Raw genomic sequence first — 21,498 nt, 5'->3', positions numbered from 1 at the left:
GCCCAAACCGGCCCAAACCCGACAAACCGACCGTGAACCGGCTGGTAACCGAACCGGTCGGTTTTCATACCCTGATTCGGTCGGTTTCGGCCGGTTTTGAGGCTCTAACAAAACCGACCGGTCGGTCTCGGTTTGGGCTCAAAACCGAACCGACCGGTCGGTTTTTCAGCCCTAGCGCACTCCATTAAGTCCGGTTTGGATGGAAAACTTATCCCATTATTATAATTTTTTTAAACTTTTACATAAAATATAATAAACAATTCAATTTTTTTAAATCTCAAAATAATAAGAATATTAAAATATAATATTTTATTCAATTAATTTTAACTTATCTCTGAATCTATTTATTTTTTATTTTTTGTCAACCTGTATTAACTAAAAATACGTTGGAACTTTACTTACAAATTAAATTTCTTTTAGACTGTCGCACATTTTGGATTAATGTTGATGAAAATAAAAATTTATTAGAGATAACTCTCCTTAATTACCTCGTATCACATGGATTATTTTTCAAAAAAGAATTGTGCGGAGTTTTATGCATAATTTTGAATTTTGTTCGGAATGATATAAATAAGTTACAAAAATAAATTAATAAATTGATATGATTTTATATAACATGTTATATGACATGTTTCATAGATATTGTTATATCTATTTTGCAAATTTGTAATAAATTGTTTATACGACATAATTTGATTTATAATATAAATTTAAAAATCTTAATAAAAAAAAGAATATAAATTTTAAAATCTAAATGTTACAAATCTAGTCTTAAAAATACGAACACATGCAACTCGCCAACTCCAAACTTTATCATAAAATGTTATATTTGCATACTTAATTAATCTTAGTAACATTCATTTTACGATAGGATAATCACACATTGAGCTAATGCGGTATCCCTACAAGGACAGCATCTTTTGACAAAATCACATCTCGAGTCCAAACTTCAGATCATAGATAACCGTAGTAGCAGTAGCACCCAGCCCAAGCCCTTCCAAAACCCTAGACAACCCCAATCTCCATTGCTGCACAAATTCGAACTATTTCATCACTTCCCTCCTCTGCAAATCTTTAATCTAGGGTTTCGATAAAGTCTTGAAGGAGAGGAACCATGGACTTCGACGCTTACGAGTACTTGGAGAAGACGGTGGAGGAGAACGAAGACCGGGACTCGAAGAGGAAGAATAGGAGCAAGGAAGGTAGCGAGAGGACCTACAGGAAGAGGGATGTCGACGATGAGGATCCTGCTCTCCCCGACGGCGAGGACCGAAAGACCAGGAGGTCCAGAGCCGACGACGAGAATGGCAGCGACAGGCGCGACCGAGAGCGTTCTAGTCATCGAGATAAGGATCGGCATCACAGAGATTCGGAGAGAGAGAAGGACCGCGAGCGCGAGCGAGAGCGAGAACGGAGTGGTAGAGAGAAAGAGAAGGAGAGAGAGAGAAGGGAGAGGGACAAGGAGAAGGAGAGGGAGAGAGATAGGAGGGAAAAGGAGAAGGAGAAGGAGAAGGAGAAGGAGAGGGAGAAAGAAAGGGAAAGAAGGGAGAAAGAGGAGAGAGAAAGGTCGCGGAGAAGCAGGAGTCGATCGGACCGCGACCGAGAGAGGGAAAGAGACCTAGAAATGAGAGACAACAGGTTATTTTTCTTTTAAACGTATTACATTTTTCGTTGTTGATTTCTTGTAGATTCAGCTCTGTTCTTCTTGTTGGTGGTTCAAGAGAGAAGATAGAAGTTTGTGCACAAATTTGTAGACTAGCCGACTTAGATCATTTGTTTGTATTTGGAATCCTGGATTGTAGTTATGGTGTTTTTTTTTTTCTTGTACAGATAACATTTTGAAGCTAAATGAAAGCTTTTAGTTTTTAACTGGTCGTTTCCTGAAAAATAAAAGACAACCGATGTTTAGAAGATAAGTAGAGTTTTATATATTTGGTAAAGAAGTATATGAAACTCGGTAATCATAACTCTTATGATTATTGGCATATCATATAGTTAGGATAAGAATTACCCAAACTAGAAACAAAATTATATTGGTCAAATGATGAAAGAATGGTTCGATGACCCATCAGGGTGCAGCCTAGTGGTCAGAGGGCGAACATGGAGACAGCAATCTTGGATACTGACCCATCCTAAGCTCCTCTTTGACCAGTATTTCTTCATCTCGTCCCTGTCAATCTTCTCCGCCATAGATTTGATGAAGGCTGGGTTTCTAGTACGTGGGGAATATATCAATGTCAAGTGAGTAATGATTCACGGTTGTAAGATTGGATAGAGGATGAACTAGGGCCTCAGACATATCTGTTTGGGAGATGAATAAGAGCTTACTTTTGCAAAGAGATGGGGGCTAAGGTTTAGGGAGGATTAGGCAGTGAAATATGTAGAGGCTGTAGAAAGTGGAGGTAAGAGGGCAATTTTTCCTCTTCCCCTTCCTTTTTTTTTTTTGGTTTTTGGGGGGGGGGGGGGGGGGTTGGGTCAGTCAGTGATTCTTCTTTGTTATTGCCCTTTAGCTGTAGGTCGTCTCTGCAATGGAGAAAATATTATATTTCTTACTAAGGCCTCAATTTTTGTAGTTCTTGGGATTCATGAAGTCGACTGAGTGATTGTTTGGGTTTAAAAGAAAGAATATATGAAGAGCAAGGAGGTGCCTATTTAAGAACTTCCTCTTTGCAAGAGACTAAGGCTAAGGTTTAGGAGAATTTGAGGTGTTAAAGGCAGAAATATGTAGATTATAGAGGCTACACAGAGTGGAGTGCAATGGCATTGAGTCAGTTTGGGATTGAGGGAGGGACGGAGTGGAAGTACTTATTCCTTGTCAGATCTGTCTTGCCCAGTACCCGTTGGTCACTTCACTTGCTCTAGGGATGGTTAACACGATTGTTAGTGCAATGAGAAAAGCTAAAGAGATTCTATAAACTAGGAGCTCTAGGCACTTCTTGCTCCATTCTTGCATTTGGACTTTTTCTTTGGTATTTGCCCCTTTAGCTGCAGAAGCAAGTGCTGTGTATGTAGAAGAGTTTGAAAATAAAAGTCAAATTCATCCATGTAACAAACAAGTGAATTATATAAAGCGATTTTTATTTTTCATTTTGGAGGGTAAATTGAATATTTAGAACTTGGGGTTGGCGTAAGTGGTAAAAGCCTTGGTCTTGGTGGTATGCTTCTTCCTAGTCTAAGGTTTGAACCCTCTTAGAGGCAAATAATTTCTAGAGGCCATCAGACTGGGGACATTTCCTCTTGAATTACCCAATGTGCACTTGCAGGAAACTCCTTGCCGAGGGCTTGTACACCCACGTGATTATTTAGGACTTTGTTTATGGAAACCTGGTGCCAATAAAAAAAAGAATTTGCCACTATAGAAGGTGAAATTGTATTAAAACTGTACATGTGGTCTTATGATATCATGTCATCTTGCTGCACACTTATGAATTTTCAGTTTGCTGCCTACTTTGAGCTTTGGTAGTGTTGAGGTTGATAGGATGCTCCGGATCCACTCTGGGAACAAGAAGTTCACTGTCTGATCCATGTACAAGGTTCTGGTAGGTTAGAATTATAATTCATTTCCTTGGAAATGCATATGAGGAGGTAAGGCGTAACACCCCTTCCCGTAGGTCTGTAATGTTATGTGCATTCATAACATAATGCCCGGTAAAGAGATTCAGTGTCATAAAATACCTCATCTATTGGATCAGAAAACATAAAACTTGTCTAGCATGATAGTCTTTCATAACATAAAAGCTGAAAAGAATAAAAGAAACGACATAAGCTAGTTCTATGTGAAACCAACACTGCTTAAATGTCTAAATCATACACTAGGTCTCTAAAAATTTATTCTACTTCTGGCACTCTTGCTTTGTATCCACGAAATCATCATCTGGGACATTAAAACATAAAAGTAGAGAAACAAACAAATGAGTTGAGGACTCAGTAATAGCACATCATACTGTAAACTTAACTTAGTTTAACATTAGGCTTAATTTTGAAAACTTACATACATGGTCACACATTCACATAGCATATATATTATTCATTAGTAACACGAGCCTATAACTTGCGCAATGCACGGATTGTTGTGTATGAGGGAGAGAGATTTAGAGAGAGACCGGGTTTATAGTGGAGAAATTCGAAACGGTTTATAGGGCAGTTTATTTGACGAAACAATATAAATGTTGAAATAGTGCCTTTGGGTGGAGACTTGAATCGGTTTATATCTTTATATATAAGAAAAGAAATGAAATTTAAAAGTTACAACAATTCATAATGAAACATTGTTTTTAAAAGGATTACCGCTCCATAAACATAACACTTCAAGTTTAATGGGTAGAATGCCACATCGGAGTCATATGACTCCGCTTAAAATACAAAACAATATAAATGTTGAATTATATTTTTGGGTGGAGTCTTGAATCAGTTTCTATCTTTATATGCAAGAAAAGAAATGAAACTTAAAAGTTACAATGGTTCAAAATGAAACATTGCTTTTAAAAGGTTTACCGTTTCATAAGCATAACACTTCAAATTTAATAGGTAGAATGCATACTTTTATGGATATAATGCCACGTCGGAATTATGTGACTCCGCTTTTATATATAGTAATAGATAAGCGAAATCATACATAATCATGGCAATACATGTAACGTGGATGCATGAATGAATGACTCCATGCATTTCCTAACAATCATACATGACTTCTTCATCTTGTCTTTCACTTATTTAGTAGCAATTTGTGCATTGGTCCAATTGTCGTTGACCGTATAAAATATAGGGTAAACCACGCTTGGGTTAGTGGCACCATATAACTTATCATAACATGTAATGAAACATGCTTGGGTCCGTGTTATCACTTAACATATAGTGAACCACGCTTGAGTCCGTGGCACCGTCTAACGTATCATAACATGTAGTGAAACACGCTTGAGTTAGTGTCACCTCATATCATATGGTGAACCACGCTTGAGTCCGTGATATTGCTTAACATATCGTAGTGAAACACGCTTGAGTCCGTGTCATCTCATATTATATGGTGAACCACACTCGAGTCTGTGGCATCACTTAACATATCAAAACCTGCGGTGAAACATGCTTGGGTCTGTGTTACCTCAAAACATACTAGCTTACATGTGGTGGACCACACTTGAGTCCGTGGCTTGTACATCCATCCATAACTTAAGGCCAATCTTAAAGCTTGCCTATCATTCATGTGTTTTCTTATTAACTTTCATAATGCATGAGAACATGTTTGACTTCAGGAAATTACATGGCATGACATACTCTTATACGTGGCATAACGTTAAACAGGGCATATTAATACACAACATGGCATAGCATAGGCATGGCATTGCATAGGCATGGCATAGCATGATCTAAACATTACATGGCATACATGCGATTTTCATAACATCTCATCCATCTAACAACAATCCATATCAGTTTAGCATGCATAGTCTTATTCACCAGCATATCATCGTAATTCATCGAGGTTCGTGAAAAGGGGCTAACCTTGAATCAGCTTTTAGCGTAGGTAACATCACATTTTCATGTAAAATCAGAATATTTACAGCACACATAAAGGTATGGTCATATTACTTACCTCTTAGCATTGCTTCCACAATCTCACTTAGTAGCTTGTGACCGAGAGAAGAAGAACCAACTGCGGCATGGGTCTGGGTGGCTGGAAGTGACCGGCAGCACAAGCTGCTGAGAGAGGAAAAATAAGTTTAGAGGTCAAACCTTGATGTAAAGGAGAAAGAGGGGGAAGATTCTGGCGTGGGCTTACCGGGAAGGTGTGAGTTCAATGGGCAGTGACCGGCCAGCAGTTTCTGAGTTGCCTGAGAGGTGTCCCGACTTTCTAGTGGTCGATGTAGGACTGAGCAAAAGCACACAGGGGCTGTTTGGTTACTGACAGTGGAGAGAGAGCGATGGAGAGAGGTTTAGAGATTGACATACGCAATAGAGGAAGGAGGGATTACCGTCGGTGTGTTCTGTGGTGGTTTCTGGTGAGGAGAGGACCTCGGTTTGCTAAGAGGAAGGCTATGGGGCTCTGCTGTGTTGAAGAAAGTTAGAATTTACATGGGGAAGGTTTCTGGCCGCAAAGGTGCTGCTGGTTGATGGAGGAATATTGTGAGGGGAAAGGGAGGATTTATGGGAGGGCTTTTGGAGCGTGAATTGGTTACCAAATAGGAAACTATTCAAATTAGGAAATCAATTAGAGGAATATACGGGTGTAGATTGTGGAAGGAACCCAATCCAATACAATCACTATCTCAAAATAGATCTTAAAATAATAATAATAATAAATACTAATAATAGTAATAATAATAATAATAATAATTCTAAACCCTAATTTTGGACCCTTATGTTACATAAGGTGCCCTCCAAGGCTGTTTTCTTTGGTTGGACTACCTCCCTCGGAAAAATCTTCACTGTGAGGTGGCAAAGTCGATATGGGATGGGTATTCAGCAGGAATGGATTTGCGGGGGTGATGCCTAAGAGGGTGGTGGGTCTTCTTGCTTGTTGGAGGGGCCTTCGGGTAACCCCCAAATTTCCGTTGTGTGGAAAATAATCCATTTTTGTCTCATGTGGTGCATTTGGCTTGAAAACTGTAAACACTCTTTGGATAATCTCATACGTTTCTTTTTCCATACTTTATTCCATTGGGCTTCTGCTATTATATTCAATGGGTTTAGTTATGTATGATTTTCTGTCATCCATTTCTAGCTCCTAACTTGCAACTAGGTGTTCTCTTTTGTATACTTCCTATGTACTTGGGCTATGCCTATTTACTTATCCTAATAAAACTTATTCTACATATAAAAAAAAATCATGCCATCAATAATTGTTATTGCAATTGGAGGATTACTAGTGTATGGATCCGTTTATTATGGTGGGCATTGAAAGTTTATTATGGTGAAGTATAGATAATGAAATGCATTACCATGCAATCTAGCTACATGCAGAAAGGAATTTCTTGGTTCATGTTCATATTGCATTGGCAGAATTGCTTCTCAATCTATATCCTTGGTGAGGACAGGAAGACAGGTAGGTGCTTGACCTGATGAGATAAATAAATCCCCAAAATATCTATTTTTGTGTTTCGGAAGTTATGCCTGGCATATCTCGGAATACTGAAAAAAGGGGCAAAATAACTATTTTGATCTAATGCATCCTTTAATGTAAGGGTGTGTTCGACTATTATCAGCATCTTTTTCCAAATTTTTTTTGGGAACAATTTGTTTTCCTTCTATAATTGGTCTACTGTGTTTTTATCATTATGCTGAAACTTGTATTGTTGGCAGGAGATTTAAAGATAAAAAAGAAGCAGTGGAGCCAGAAGCTGATCCAGAAAGGGATCAGAGAACTGTCTTTGCATACCAGGTAGAACATCTGTTACTATGTATTTTACATCTTTAAATGCTATCAGACAAAAAAATAAAAATAAAAATAAAAATTAATCTGTTTTGTTTGTTTGATTTGCTGATATGAATCTGATGGTGGCAGATGCCTCTCAAGGCAACTGAGAGGGATGCGTATGAGTTCTTCTCAAGAGCAGGCAAGGTTGGTGGAGTTCGATTTTTCATACTCTGCAGACCATTACAGTTGCTAGATTTCTTTCATGATAGAGCAATGTTACTATTCATCCTAAATTTATCATCCCCAGTCACACTTGTTGAAGTGGCGCAGCATAAGTGGCTTCTTATGTTAACCACTTAAATGAATCACTTAAAATGTGCCACCTAGTTAGTGTGGCTGAGGATGACAAAATCTAGGATGTAAAACAGCACTTCCCTTTACGATATTTTCCTTCTGTCATTAGTTGAAGTCTTAATGCCTTTCAAATTTTCATTTCTTGCAACTTATGTGAGAATAGTTACACTATTATTGCATGAGACATTACTTCAAACATTATGAGTGCATGTTATTGAGATACATTTGGTTGCTGTTGCAGTAAATGCTCCTCTGCCTTCAGTTACGAGTAGTATATTGACTTACTTGTGTCTCAACATTCTGTATACATTGGGGTGAGTGAAAGCATACATATGAGTTATGTGACAATTTTGTGAGCACCTGGATGTTGGTGTTTTGATGTGCAGGGTGGTCATCCAGTTTTTCCCTCGACGCATTATCCTTGCTCATTTATATTGTGTTCCTACTTGCTTTGGCTCCTTTTTCCCTCAAAGTTTTTTCCTTATTTCAGGTGAGGGATGTTCGCCTGATCATGGACAGGAATTCAAGACGGTCCAAGGGAGTTGGGTATGACCCTTTCTGTTGGAAAATATTATATTTTATGCATATACCTTGTAAAAATAATTATTAGGATATCATCTTATAATAATTAAGTTCAACGGTATTCTTAAATGGACTAGCATTGCAATAATGATGAGGATGCTCTCATGTTTAATCAATTCATGCTGTGTACTCAAGGTAGATGACTTGAACCTGACTTTTTTAACATTTTGTGTTCTTTTGAAATTTTCTAGCCGTATTAGGTTGCGTTCTATGCCCATGTGCACCTTCCATTTACACCCTACCATAAAAGGGCTGAGGGGCTTAATTTGGTTAGAGTTTACTTTTGGCAACAGCCATATATGAGAATTAAACCTGGCAAGTTTTTCCCCTTCCACCCCTTCTCCTTTTGTGGTGACAGAGGAGGGGGAAGCATTTTTTCTTGACTTGGCTCTAGTTCTGGTATCTTGTACCAGTTTCAGATTTACTTGATAACTGATTGCTCATTGGTGGTGTTTAAACTTTAAATTGATACTTTCCCTTTTAATGGTTTTATTTTAGATTTTCAACCCTTAACGTGCACTTTCATGGTTACTGAACAAGAGTGGTTCTTGTCATTCCCATCCATCTCCCCTCGGGGTTATGTGGGAGTTGACCTCTTTCCTCATCTATTATGGTTTTCTGATCCTTCATGTAATTTTTGTTCTAGTTCTCTATTTTTGCTGTTATGAGCTGACATTTTATTTTACGAGTCCATCAGATTCATCAAAAGAATCTCTGCTTGAGCTCTCTATGCTAAAGTTTTTGTTTCCCAATTCTCTTAACTATAAGCTTTGTATGTTTTGGTGGCAATTTTTTAGTCTCATATGTTTGGAAAAACTTATGTAAGCCTTGGTGATACCGCAGGTATATTGAATTCTATGATGCAATGTCTGTGCCAATGGCAATTGCTCTCTCTGGCCAACTACTTCTTGGACAACCTGTTATGGTTAAACCTTCTGAGGCTGAAAAGAACCTAGTTCAATCTACTGCTTCTGGTGGGGGTTCAGGTGGTCTTGCAGGTCCATATGGGGCAGTGGATAGAAAACTGTATGTGGGCAACTTACACTTCAATATGACGGAAAGCCAGCTTAGAGCGGTACTGCAATTGTGTTTAATTTTTCTATCGTTGACATGTTTTCCTTCTGATTGGATTTCCTTCAATTTGCCTTTGATAAAAATAAACTGTTTTCATTAATTTCATGTTACATTGTTATTAATTGTTATGAAATGCGTATTGCTTATGATGCTATTCAGATTTTTGAACCATTTGGTCCTGTGGAGCTTGTGCAACTGCCCCTTGACCTTGAGACTGGACAATGCAAGGGTTTTGGGTTTGTTCAAGTCAGTAATAATCCTACTTAACTGTATGTTAAGTGTGTTCTTGATTGACAAATTGGTATATCGAATAGTTACTTGTTCTTCATGCTTTTGCAGTTTTCCAAGCTTGAAGATGCAAAGGCAGCTCAATCTTTGAATGGAAAATTGGAACTTGCTGGTCGAACTATCAAGGTAGGACTGTATTTATGAAGCTTTAACGCAGATACTGTTAAATTAACTTGACCATGCTGCATTGTTGTTGTTGTTAGTTATCTGTGCATATACTTATTTGACTATCACTACCTATTCTTGTCAATGTATCTGCGACCCATGTCTGTGTATATATAGGTTTCGTCCGTTACGGATCATGTTGGAGCACAAGATACGGGAGCAAAAACTGCAGACTTTGATGATGATGATGGGGTGGTTTGGTGAGTAAATTTGTCATCATTATGTAGGACATTAGTTTTTCCATAAAGTTGGGTATGTGGTTTAGTTTATTAGATTAGGACAAAACTGATTTACTATAAGTGTGTAGCACGATATACTTGGGAAAATCTTCAAGATTATTTCCAGTGTAGTAGTGGCCAGTGGGCTTGTCTGTTTGAATCCTTTTCATGCTTAGCCATAATGATTGATTTTTTCGAAGGATCAGCTTAGCTGCAGAATCACTGGGGCATTATAGCAAACTCACCACTAAATATGTTATGGTTGTGGTGAAGTTTGACTGAAGTGTTTTTTCATACAAGCATATATTTGTTGGAAGGTTGATGAGGGTTATGATTAGAAAGCTGAGATTCTCTCCCCCAGCACCAACTGGGGGTCTCTTCAATTTTTAATGTTAAAGAAAATTTAATTTTTTTCTTTAATGCCTCTAATGGTATCGGTTAGTCAAATTTTTATAGAATGAGTTCCTTGCTGATGCAAATTTACTCTCCATACAGTCTTTGAATGCTCAATCAAGAGCACTGCTTATGCAGAAGCTGGATCGCTCCGGTATTGCCACAAGGTTTGTATCTCATCTATCCTTATTTCATGGAATGTAATCTAATCATAAATTAATTTGACTACTTTTTGCAGTATTGCAGGTTCTCTCGGAGCTCCTGTGCTGAATGGGTCAGCTCCAAATCCACAAGCCCTTAGTTTACCAGTCAACGGGCAAGCTGCAGTTTCTGTGCCAGCCCTTCCAGCGCAAGCTATCCCTACCCCAGCTGCAGAACCTGTTGGAACCCCCAGCGAGTGCTTACTGCTGAAGAATATGTTTGATCCGGCAACTGAGGTCTGTGGTTTTCTTGTTCTATTCTCCACCCCATCTTACAAAAAATATTAATGAATATTATTTTATGCACAGATGGATCCAGATTTTGATATGGACATCAAAGAGGACGTGGAAGAAGAATGCTCTAAATATGGCCGAGTGAGGCATATTCATGTGGACAAGTAAGTATATGAATGTGTAATGCCCATACCCATTTTAAGTGTAACATTCTTGTTTATATTATTTCGAGACTTCTTTTGAGAACCATAAATTCCCCATACGTCTGCATCCATGTGTGTGTAGGTTTAAATGCTACAATTTGTCAGGGCCTCAGGCCTTAGTGACACTACCATTCCCATAAGAATGGGGTGGTAGGTGAATTCACAAATTCAAGTCCCATGAAGTGTGTTATAGAAAACTTGTTGGGTTCCTTATAAATTTGTAATGTTGGTTGCAGAGTTCCACTCTTCCGAACCCAATATTTGTCGTCTTCTATACATGTTATAAATCTAAGTGCTGACTTCATTCTAATGTTCTATTCCTATCTGTGAGTTTGTAAACCACACAGACGCACGATCCATACATCCAGATAATACTGTATGCATGTGTGTGTATATACAAAACACACACACACACACACACGTGTTTACACATTTGAAGAGATAGATAGAGACACACATGCTCAATCGCACATATATGTAACTTGTTTTATGTGGCTTACAGAAACAGTGATGGTTTTGTGTATTTGCGGTTTGAAACTGTGGAAGCTGCAATGGCTGCTCAACGTGCAATGCATTTGAGATGGTTTGCTCGCAGGTTGATTTCAGCCTTGTTCATGGTAATCTATTTATACCCACGAGCCCTCGGTCCTGTTTGGTTCCTGATTTTCATATGTATTTTATTGTTTAGTTTGTTTATTTGGCTACTACAATGTATCAAAATTGTTTGATGCATCCCGTAGGTCGAGGCTAAATGTTAACTTTCTTAAGGCAATTTGACAATATTTTTTATTTAATAAGTCAATCCTCGGATGTGTATACAAGAGAAGCACCTTGCTAGACAGGTGAAGGAAATCAGACAGACATAAAATCTAAATAAGGAAAACGGCTGGAATATATATATGAGCCAACATCCAGACCAAGTGTTTTTAGTACCGAGAGTAAATATTAGTTGCTTCCCATTTCGTTTTTGGTAGAAGAATTGAATGGTCAACCGAGAAGATGCTTTATTGATTATGAGGTTCTTCCCAAGGGTAATGCTACCCTGGAGGCTGTGAGAAATAGGGACCCCCCAAACTCCTAAGGGTTGGCTCAAGTGGCATGGGCCTTGGTCTTGGTAGTATGCTCCCTCCAGGTCCAAGGTTTGAACCCTTGGTGCAAACAGTTTCTAGTGGCCACATCCCATCGGTGAAAAAGCTGATGATTTACCTGATTTTTGTGATAGGAGCGTGTTAGACAAGTCCAGAGTTTAGCTGGGTAAATGACATGTTGCGTTTGCATCTTCTATGGAATTCTTTGTCAATAAAAAGAAACATGGAGCCTGGATTGTGAAAGTTAACTTTGCATTTATGTGTCTTCACCCTACTTTCTAAGTGTTTAATTAGTTGCATCCAAATTGTTTAGAATTTTAAAGAAGCTTCCACTCTGTTTTGCAGCAACCCCATGTATATGAAGCTACGTTTAAAGATGGAGAATGAAGGCGTACAAGCAGCATTTCCAAGAGAATTTTTGTGCTTTTTGATGTGTTGACGGATTTTTAGATGATACCGTTTTATTCATATACACTTGCATCAGATGTACCATAACAGTTATATCTTTATCCAGTGATGGTGATATGTAATCTGTTCATCAACTCGCCATTTTATTGTAATTTTAAGTTCTAGATATCTTGCTGTTGTTTTTCTTTCCTTGTGTATTAGTTTTGGTGGTTGAATTTTGGGCCTCTAAATAATATGCATTTTGTTTAGGGGTACGAACACGTGGTGTACTCCAATCTTAATTACTACATAAATTCTATCATTAAAATGTACTAGTAAGTATGTATTCAAACAATCTTAATGCCATGAATTTTGTATTATGCTCTCCATATTCTTGATAATTTATCATCACATTAAGTTATAGGCAAGCCGGTTTGGCATGCTATTGACCCTGGATCCATTGGGCTATATTGCCCTTGATCACATGTGCCTGTAAGTTGGGCTTTTGGCTTTTTTATCATTACTATGTGGTATTTTAATTTTTAATTATTGAAGACTATTTGTTATGTTCTACTTGTGGATCAATCATATGGTGATAGTAAATAAAAAGATGATAAATATAATTTTTCTAATGGGTAAAATTATGAAAAAAATAGAAAAACATGGGAACAGAATCCCAATCAATGCTACGAAATGGAAATAAAATTCCCATGCTGGGCAAAGAAAAAGAAGTTTTAAACGGAAATTTCGCCAATCTTCAAGTTACACACAAATGGAGAGTAGGAAATCTCAAGCCAAAAACAAAAAGGAAAGAGAAAACAACAAATCCAGAAATGTAGAACAGAAAACAATAAAATTATATAAATTTTGGAAAATAATGGAGAGAATAAAAGGAGGGACAAACATTATTCTAACCTTCCCAAGTGGGTTACATTACAGTTGCAATGAAAGTTAAAAAAGAGAACAGTATGACCATAGAATTGTACATAACCGTCCTTAAAGGAAGCTGCCTCTTACTTAATGCAGGATTCCTAGATAGTCTGCAATTGGGAGAATGAGATTCGGATAATTGATCCATCAATAGAGGTGGCATGCTTGCAGACAAGTGCCTCAGCGGCTTGCTCTTCAGTCTCAAACAGAACTAAGGCTTGTTTCTTCCCATTTGCCTCAAAGATTTTGGTGTTAACAATAGTCCCATGCTCCTCCAGGTGCGTCACCAAGTCATCGTCCGTAATTTCCTGAGGGAGGGTGGACAGGTGGACCATCTTGGTTGGTGAACAGCAATACCGGTAGTTTTTGGCAGCATTACGGTTAAAGCGGTTAAGGTTTGAATTGGAGTAATCATGGGTGTCTGGGGCTGGTGTTATATTTGGATACTTGGAGAAGTTTACCTCCAGCTGTTTCCCAAAGAGCAATGCTCCCTATGTCAAAATAGAAAACTTAACTTAATGCTTAATTATCTGGAATGTAACCTATCAAGCGAGATTATATTTAAATCCTTAAAGCACCATGATCAAACGTAAATACCATTAACCAAAATTTTGAAAAAAACAAACACAATTGCAACGATAAAAGAATGCAAGGATAATCACCTTAAAAGAGTTAATCCTAGCACAAATTAGATGGTGCTTTTCTGAGAAGCCATTGATCAACATTTGAAAAGAAACAGATAAACAGAAGGCCACCAGTTTCAAATAAAAAGATTCTTTTGGGTTGATCAAGGAGAGGTGAACATATTTTACTTTATTTTTGTCTTTATACACAAATGAACTTGATCAAGGAGAGGTGAACATTTGGGCAAGATAGGGAGCAAACTAGGTCCCGACAAAATCCCCAAAGAAAATTCTTTCAGTTGCCTATAAATAATCATTTTTCAACTTAAAAAAGAAGTTGACATTACGGTACAATGAAGGACAAACACCTATTTCAATCTAGGGGATGAAAAGAAAATCAATTTATATCAGTGGGGCTATAGTTGGTGAAAATTCTTTCAATTGCCTATAAATAATCATTTTTCAACTTAAAAAAGAAGTTGACATTACGGTACAATGAAGGACAAACACCTATTTCAATCTAGGGGATGAAAAGAAAATCAATTTATATCAGTGGGGCTATAGTTGGTGATAACAATGTTTCTGTTACAGAAGTTCCAATAAAAAAAGGAAATGCCCTAGCTTTGGGTGCAGTTTGAACATTATACTGCTCAATATGTTCACAAATAATATTACAAATCTTGTTCGTTTGAATGGTTTGGAAAACTTCAGTTTCTGATTTTATCCTTTATGTTTAGTAGAAAGTAGCTATGAAGTCCTCAAATAATATAAAAAGTCACAATCAGATCCTTCGCCAGCCAGATACTTCAGAAATATTAAGAAAACAATTTTGATTACTATGACATACACCATGTGGATAACTATGGTCAACAACTTGACATTTTTTGTTTTTTCGATAAGTATAAAAGTATGTGTAACAAGAGTATCGGATTAGAATGGATGACAACTTGACATTGTTATGTTGAAAAAAAATGTCAAGTTATGAAAAACTACAATTAAGTAAATGTGATTATATGTTTAACTGGACTGCTGTTGCCATATCAGAGCTGTCACATAAGAAATTAACGTGGCATATCATCAAATTTTGTTGGTCAAACTAACAGGACCTAAACTGTGATTTTTCGAATTTGATTGTAATTGAAATTCTACTTTGGATTACAATGAACATATGGGAAAAATAAATCTAACCTTCAAGAAGTGCACAGCCAACTCTGCCTGGAATCCATCTCCCATTTGAATAAGGGCATGATCTGGTTTACTACGGAGAAGCTTAATCCTCACAATGTTTCCATAAAGGGAAAATAAATTGAACAACTTATCCTCATCAAATTTCTGAAAAAGGAAAGTTTTCATAGCATTAATGAACTTCAAAAGAAGGAATGGATGGGAAACAAATACAAGAAACATCACTTACATCAGGATTTAGATTAGAGACCAAGACAGTGCACCTGTCATTTGTGCCACTTATTCCAGGAGGCAGGCCCCCACTAAAGGCAGCTGTGATGGCTGCAGCATCTCCCATCTAGAATGATACAAGGCAAAAGGTTTATCAATAAATAACTATAAGTGAATGAATTGAATCACATTTATAAGGTGTTCAGCAAAACCAATGAAAGTGGTCATCAGAAAAGTATTAGAATAGGGAACTGTGAGGTTATCTACATTTTTTTGTCCCTAAATCTATATATTACTGGGCACTCATGTGCCAGAGTTGACCAGTCAACAAGTCCGTTCAAAATTTGTTGACAAGATTTAAACATTTCAAAAAATTTTGAGCTTAGTTGAGACCCAATAAAAATATATTTGGATTGAGAAAGTTGTTGAGAGATGATTTTATTGGGGATTGAAAAAGTGGCAGGGCCCACTGGAAATATGTTTGGAAAGAATTTTTGTGAGAGGTTTTTTTGAGTTTTGTGAAAGTTGTTTTAGTTTTTGTTTGCCATGGAAGTCGAGGCAAGATGTTTTGATAGTTGTTTTAGTGTAAAGATGTTTCGATTGATGCTAAGAAAATTTTGAAAAGTTTTTAAAAATTTCTTTATTCCCAAACATGATGTCAATAAGCCATCTGGGGGAGTGCGTCTGTCTCACATGGAATAGAATGTAATAAAAAACAGTCATGGGCACTGTGCCCACTATGATATTCTGAAAACATTGACAAAGTATCGACAATGAAATTTATGAAAAAAAATATCAAGTCTCTGAGAGTTTGACATTTTTTTTATATATAAGCTTATGTTCAACTTATGCATGGCAAACAGAGCAGTAGAATGGTGACCAAAACATTGAAAACAAAATACTGAAATTACACATACCTTGCCTCTAAGAGTTCATGAGAAAAAATAAAAATAAAATATCTATAATGAATATAACACTGGGAATGGCATTTTACAAGTTTGTCATGTATACGACTTCTTACTATGATATACTAATCTTTTAACTCTCAAACTTGTGGAAAAAGAGGGTTATCATCTAAAAATAGTCACTGTTCATACTCATAAACAAAAAAATTAGTTAGTAAAACCATTCAGATATGAACAAAACAACCTGGAAAAGGAAGGCCAAGAGAAAAGCTTGATCAACACAAACCTGTGGAAATGCCACTGCAACGGATAATATGTATTAGATCTATCAGTAATTTGAAAGTTGTATAATATATAGGTGGCAAAACAAAAAATAAGGACCACGAAAATGCACCTGCCCGAGTTCCAGGAGGTTGAAGACCATACATGCTCCCCGCATCACCATACCCTGACTATTATCAGAAATATAAGGAGATAAGTTCTGGAAACCAAAATGTGAAAACAATGATGATTTTACATTTACTTATCAAATATCAACAGAAGAACATACTTGGGAGGATCTGCCCTTTTGTTCTGAAGGTAGAGCTGGGTTTGTGAAATCCCTGCACATTGAATAAAATCAGAACAAGGAAAAATTTAGCTACAAATGTTAATTAGCCAGGACAGCTTGAGGTTAACACAAAGCAGAATGAAGCTAAGATGCTTTGCACACACCTGGAGCGCTCATTATTGTAGTTCACCTGTAGCTCAGAAAGGCTGATTTTATAATAAACAAAAACATAAGACTTAATACTGTAAAGATAACTGAAAAGAGACTGTTAAAATGATAGCACTTACTTTGAAAACTGAATATCCAGCTGACAACAGCCATCATAAATATTTCGTCCCTACAAAGGAGTGGCCCAAGTTTAGAATCTTTAATCATAAACTCTTGCTCAACCAATCCCCTTAACTAATAGATGCTGGGGGGGGGGGGGGGGGGGGGGGGGGGGGGGGGGGGTGGGGAGAACTCATCAGCCCGCCCACCTGAAGTGCATCAATTGCAGAAAGGGCACTCTGGTGTGACTGGTACTGGATAAGGGCTTGAAAACCTACAAATTTGCAGACCAATGGAGCAGTATTTAATACATTTGTGAAAGATCTTTTTCTGTCATGAGTCCTTGCATAAGGTCAGAGAAATCTTCAAGAATATGCTAAGCTGATACAGTCAATGTGTTAAAGTTCCAGTACTCTATATCCAAATCATCAATACTATCTTCCCCACATCACAAAAAATATATCCAATGAGAGAGAGAGAGAAGACTTGAAGAAGCTGACCAGCTGACTTCTGAAATGTGACAATCTTCTCCACAAAACCATAAGGAGAAAACACTTGATGAAGCACTTCCACTGTCATTGGATATAGCATGTGATGAATTGTGACTAAGAGAATTCGATTAGGCGGCGCATCCTGAAAGTTCCTCGTGATATACCAGCAGAGACAGAAGAGAATGTAGAGATAGAGAGAGAGAGAGGAGGGTAAATATATCAAGAAATAGAAATTGAAAAGATTTAAGAGATGATATAAGTTACTTTATTACATATTGATTTACATTTACCAAATTAACAAAATAATATTATGATTCATATGTTTATGCATGTTTGGATATGTTTCCAAGACAATTGCCACAGCTAGAAAGGTGGTTTTTCGGAGAAAAGAAACAATGAACCGTTATCTAGAAAGATCATTTGAACAACAAGTTGACCGAAAGAATATTCTATATAAAAAAAAATTCACACACCACACCTTTCTTTTTTACAGGTAAAATTTTATTAAAATTGCAGGTGGGCATTGCATAGCGACATCGGTAACATGAAAGGGAAACGCCTTTTTTTTTTTGATAAGTAACATGAAAGGGAAACACCTATATAATCTAAACTACACATGATGTTGGTAATATGCAAGAGAAACACCTATAACCTAAATTACACATGCAGAAACACATATTTGTCTATGTAAGTTGTAGGTTGAGTAATAGAGTTGTAAGAGCAAGTACCAGTGGTTCTCACATGAAGTCATACAGACTAAAGGGCATAAACTAATTGAGCCAAGTATCGGAGTTTAAGATATTTACACAAATAGTTATATATTACTATATGGTTAAACTCCAACTTGAGCCAGTTCATCCTCTTCTTTGAAAGCTTGGCGTCTACCATTTTCCCTCTCTCCCTCCCCTGCTAGGTATTGACATCTTTTGATGACGAGGAACCCAGAGACCGTGCAAAAACAACATTCATTTACCCGGGTAAACAACAGACCCATGTGATGCTAAGGGTTGACATCTAGCTAACTAACCAAAAATATAGGGTAAAATCAAACAATGTATCAATTACTACATACCTCTAGAATGGTTTCACATCTTAACAAATAGGCAACAGATTTAATAGATAGATGGTTATGAAGAACAATTCAATTAGCTAGCAAGATAGAGAGCTCACTCATAATGAAGTTAGTTTCCAACTTCAAACTTATATAGAGTCGTACATATTGATAAAGCATGTAAAACATTACTTCTTTTTTTTTATAATATTAGGTACCATATGAACAGGGTCTTATTTAAAAGGAAAAAGTTGTGTATTTGAGCTATGCCTCTTTCCAATCAATAAAACTTCATTCTTGGTTATCAAAAAATATATCTTTGTGCAGTTTCCCCCCCTCAACTTTCGGGCACCTCCCTTTTTAATGGAATTGTATCAAAGTATACATGTCCATAAAATCATTCAAGGACATTTTTCATGCATTTGATCATCCTCTCAACAAAAACAGATAAAGACATACGGATCTATGAAGATCTATATCATTAAATTGTTCTTTAAACAGAAGTCTATATTTATGACTTTCTAGGCAAGTTTCGTAATGCTACCACATGAGTACATGTGCCCAGCGAAAAATATTGTTGGTCTAAGAGCACCCACAAAAATAGAAGGATATTCAAAATTTGAGCACCAACCTGGTTGCGCCCTTGAGGGTTCTGATCCACTGTAGTCAGTTCTTGATGTGAAGAGAACTGAATGTAAACATTTCTCCCCCTAACATAACCAAACACATTTAATTTTCCACTATAACATTAAATGAGAAAAAAAAAAATAACAAACACTTTGACGTTTAATCCCCATGCTACCCAACCATGTGACCTGACAAAGGGGTCTCCCCAAAAGGAGTCTCCTGTTGTCACAGCATGCATACAAGAAAAACAGAAATTGTGACAGAAAACACTCTACCGAACACTAGGTTGAATATTTGCGTAGTATTGCATTACATTGACAGCGGATCCCACATCCTGCATCTGGATAAGAGCCTGTTTTAAAATGATAAGATAAAACAAACACAAATTAGGTTTTTCCATTGTCATAGCCTTCTACGCAGATATCCACTGAAGCAATAATTTTTCCCTAAAAAGTATTAGAGCCAAAAGTAATAACCTGGTTCTTTGCACGAAGCATCACTGATTTAGTAACAACCCCAAAAGGCTGAACCAGTTGAAGCAAATCATTCTGGAAAATCGAAAGAAGATACAAATAGACGAATGAAACTAAACAATACGATACACAAACAATACAAAAGCAGAGAGAACTTTCTTTGCAATGCGAGAGTACCTCAGTTATCTCGTAACCCACGTTTCGAACATGAAGAACTTTTGAAGGCTCTGTCATCTTAGTCAATGACTCTGATAAATCACAAAACTTGTTAAACATATTTTGATGTCGTAAAGAAAACAGAAATAATAATTTGACACTAACAGAACTATATAAGAAAAACATTAGCCCCTGCCTGGCTACCAAGAAAACTGAAAACGAAAAAAGTACTAGAATCGTGCAATTTTAATGCTTTTGGACACAACTCTAGTTTTCCGTTGATTTGAAACTTAAAGCTCAGGTTTCTTCGATATTTTCTCAATAGCCGAACTAAAAGTTAATCGAAAAAGAAAAGAACAAAAATTTATCTGATACAGAAGAACAAGACAGAAATAAAAAATCATAAAATAAAACCCAAAAGCTTGAATGGAATGGGCATACTACTCTCACAAAGAATCGAATGAAACGCAAATTGAAGCTTCAACGTAATGCTAAAATAACATATTTGGGAGAAAGGTTGGAGAAAAAGCCGATCACATTAGCTTACAGTGAACTGGCGGGCTTGACAGCTTTGAAGTTGATCTCTTATGTATCTGAGCTAAGTGTCTCAGCTGGGGCTGGCGTGCATCTGAGAAAGGGAGAGAACGGTTCGGAGCCCTAGATTTGGAATTTAATGTTTGTTCGTACAACGAACAAAATAGGTTATTAGGTTCTGGTCGTTAATGTAATTTTACCTGTCCCCTCGCAATTAGGGAAATTAAAAAAAACGAAACATGACAAAACAAAAAACACATTTTCACCTGGTGTTGTTCCTTTTGTACAAACTATAAGGGCAAATAATAAAGGTAAATTATCTCAGTGGCAGTTACGCCAACACCGTATCATAAAGTATTCTCGTTGGATTAGTTAAAAATTAAATTTAATAAATATTTAATTATTAGAAAGTAAAATATATTTATATTAGATTAATCAAATTCTAAATATTTAGAATTTAGCTACAGTAATTTTTAAAAAATTTTTAAAATTTAAAGATTATTGTACATACATCAAATACATATTTTATTAATTATTTCTCTTTCCTTTTCTTTCTATCACATATTTTATCACAATTGATATATTAATTTAATAAGAATATGATTATTAATTAATATATAATAGGTAGAATAGGAAAATATGATAAAATAAAATAAATTAATAATTAAAAAATTTAAATATTTTTGAAATTATTAATTATTTATTACTATATAATGAATAAATGTATAATCTAATATGGAGATTTGATGTGAATAACTAAAACTAAATTCATCTTATATTATTTTATTATTATATAATGAAAAAATAGCTATTCTAATATGGAGATTTATGTAAATGGAATAGTCAAAAGTCAAATTTCTCTTACATTCATAAAAAAGTATCTTTTAATTTTAACTAATCCAATAAGAGTACTCTTGGAGCTGTATAAACTACTTTTTATACTTCAAATTTTACATTCA

At 36.4% G+C, this 21,498-nt stretch overlaps 2 protein-coding genes across 7 annotated transcripts; one reads left to right on the top strand and one right to left on the bottom strand.

Annotated features, from left to right (window-relative positions):
• The first annotated feature begins 920 nt into the window (after positions 1-920).
• LOC121251912 (RNA-binding protein 39-like) lies at positions 921-12,743 on the top strand. Its single transcript, XM_041151320.1, has 13 exons — positions 921-1,638; positions 7,297-7,375; positions 7,499-7,555; positions 8,196-8,251; positions 9,131-9,362; positions 9,521-9,607; positions 9,701-9,775; positions 9,932-10,009; positions 10,528-10,592; positions 10,664-10,862; positions 10,935-11,023; positions 11,565-11,679; positions 12,496-12,743. Exons 1-13 carry the CDS (start codon positions 1,115-1,117, stop codon positions 12,535-12,537), a joined length of 1,698 nt encoding a protein of 565 aa, XP_041007254.1. The 5' UTR covers positions 921-1,114; the 3' UTR covers positions 12,538-12,743.
• Positions 12,744-13,350: 607 nt separating this feature from the next.
• On the bottom strand, positions 13,351-20,709 carry LOC121252074 (polypyrimidine tract-binding protein homolog 3-like). Of its 6 annotated transcripts, none has more exons than XM_041151541.1 (15): positions 20,553-20,709; positions 20,027-20,095; positions 19,853-19,924; positions 19,652-19,728; positions 19,381-19,459; positions 17,708-17,840; positions 17,417-17,481; positions 17,228-17,277; positions 17,105-17,146; positions 16,941-16,992; positions 16,785-16,842; positions 16,635-16,690; positions 15,505-15,612; positions 15,279-15,422; positions 13,351-13,958 (listed from the first exon to the last, which is right to left on the bottom strand). In XM_041151541.1, exons 2-15 carry the CDS (start codon positions 20,081-20,083, stop codon positions 13,569-13,571), a joined length of 1,383 nt encoding a protein of 460 aa, XP_041007475.1. In that variant the 5' UTR covers positions 20,084-20,095; positions 20,553-20,709; the 3' UTR covers positions 13,351-13,568. The 6 variants fall into 6 exon arrangements, with proteins under 6 accessions (XP_041007475.1, XP_041007477.1, XP_041007476.1 ...); XM_041151543.1 differs by having other exon boundaries at positions 16,677-16,690; XM_041151542.1 differs by having other exon boundaries at positions 20,447-20,683.
• Between the last annotated feature and the right edge of the window lie 789 nt (positions 20,710-21,498).

The sequence above is a fragment of the Juglans microcarpa x Juglans regia genome, chromosome 2S, assembly GCF_004785595.1.
Source record: "Juglans microcarpa x Juglans regia isolate MS1-56 chromosome 2S, Jm3101_v1.0, whole genome shotgun sequence".
Classification (NCBI taxonomy): Eukaryota; Viridiplantae; Streptophyta; class Magnoliopsida; order Fagales; family Juglandaceae; genus Juglans; species Juglans microcarpa x Juglans regia.
The sequence above is the reverse complement of the archived record's forward strand: the minus strand, read 5'-3'. Positions and strand labels throughout refer to the sequence as shown.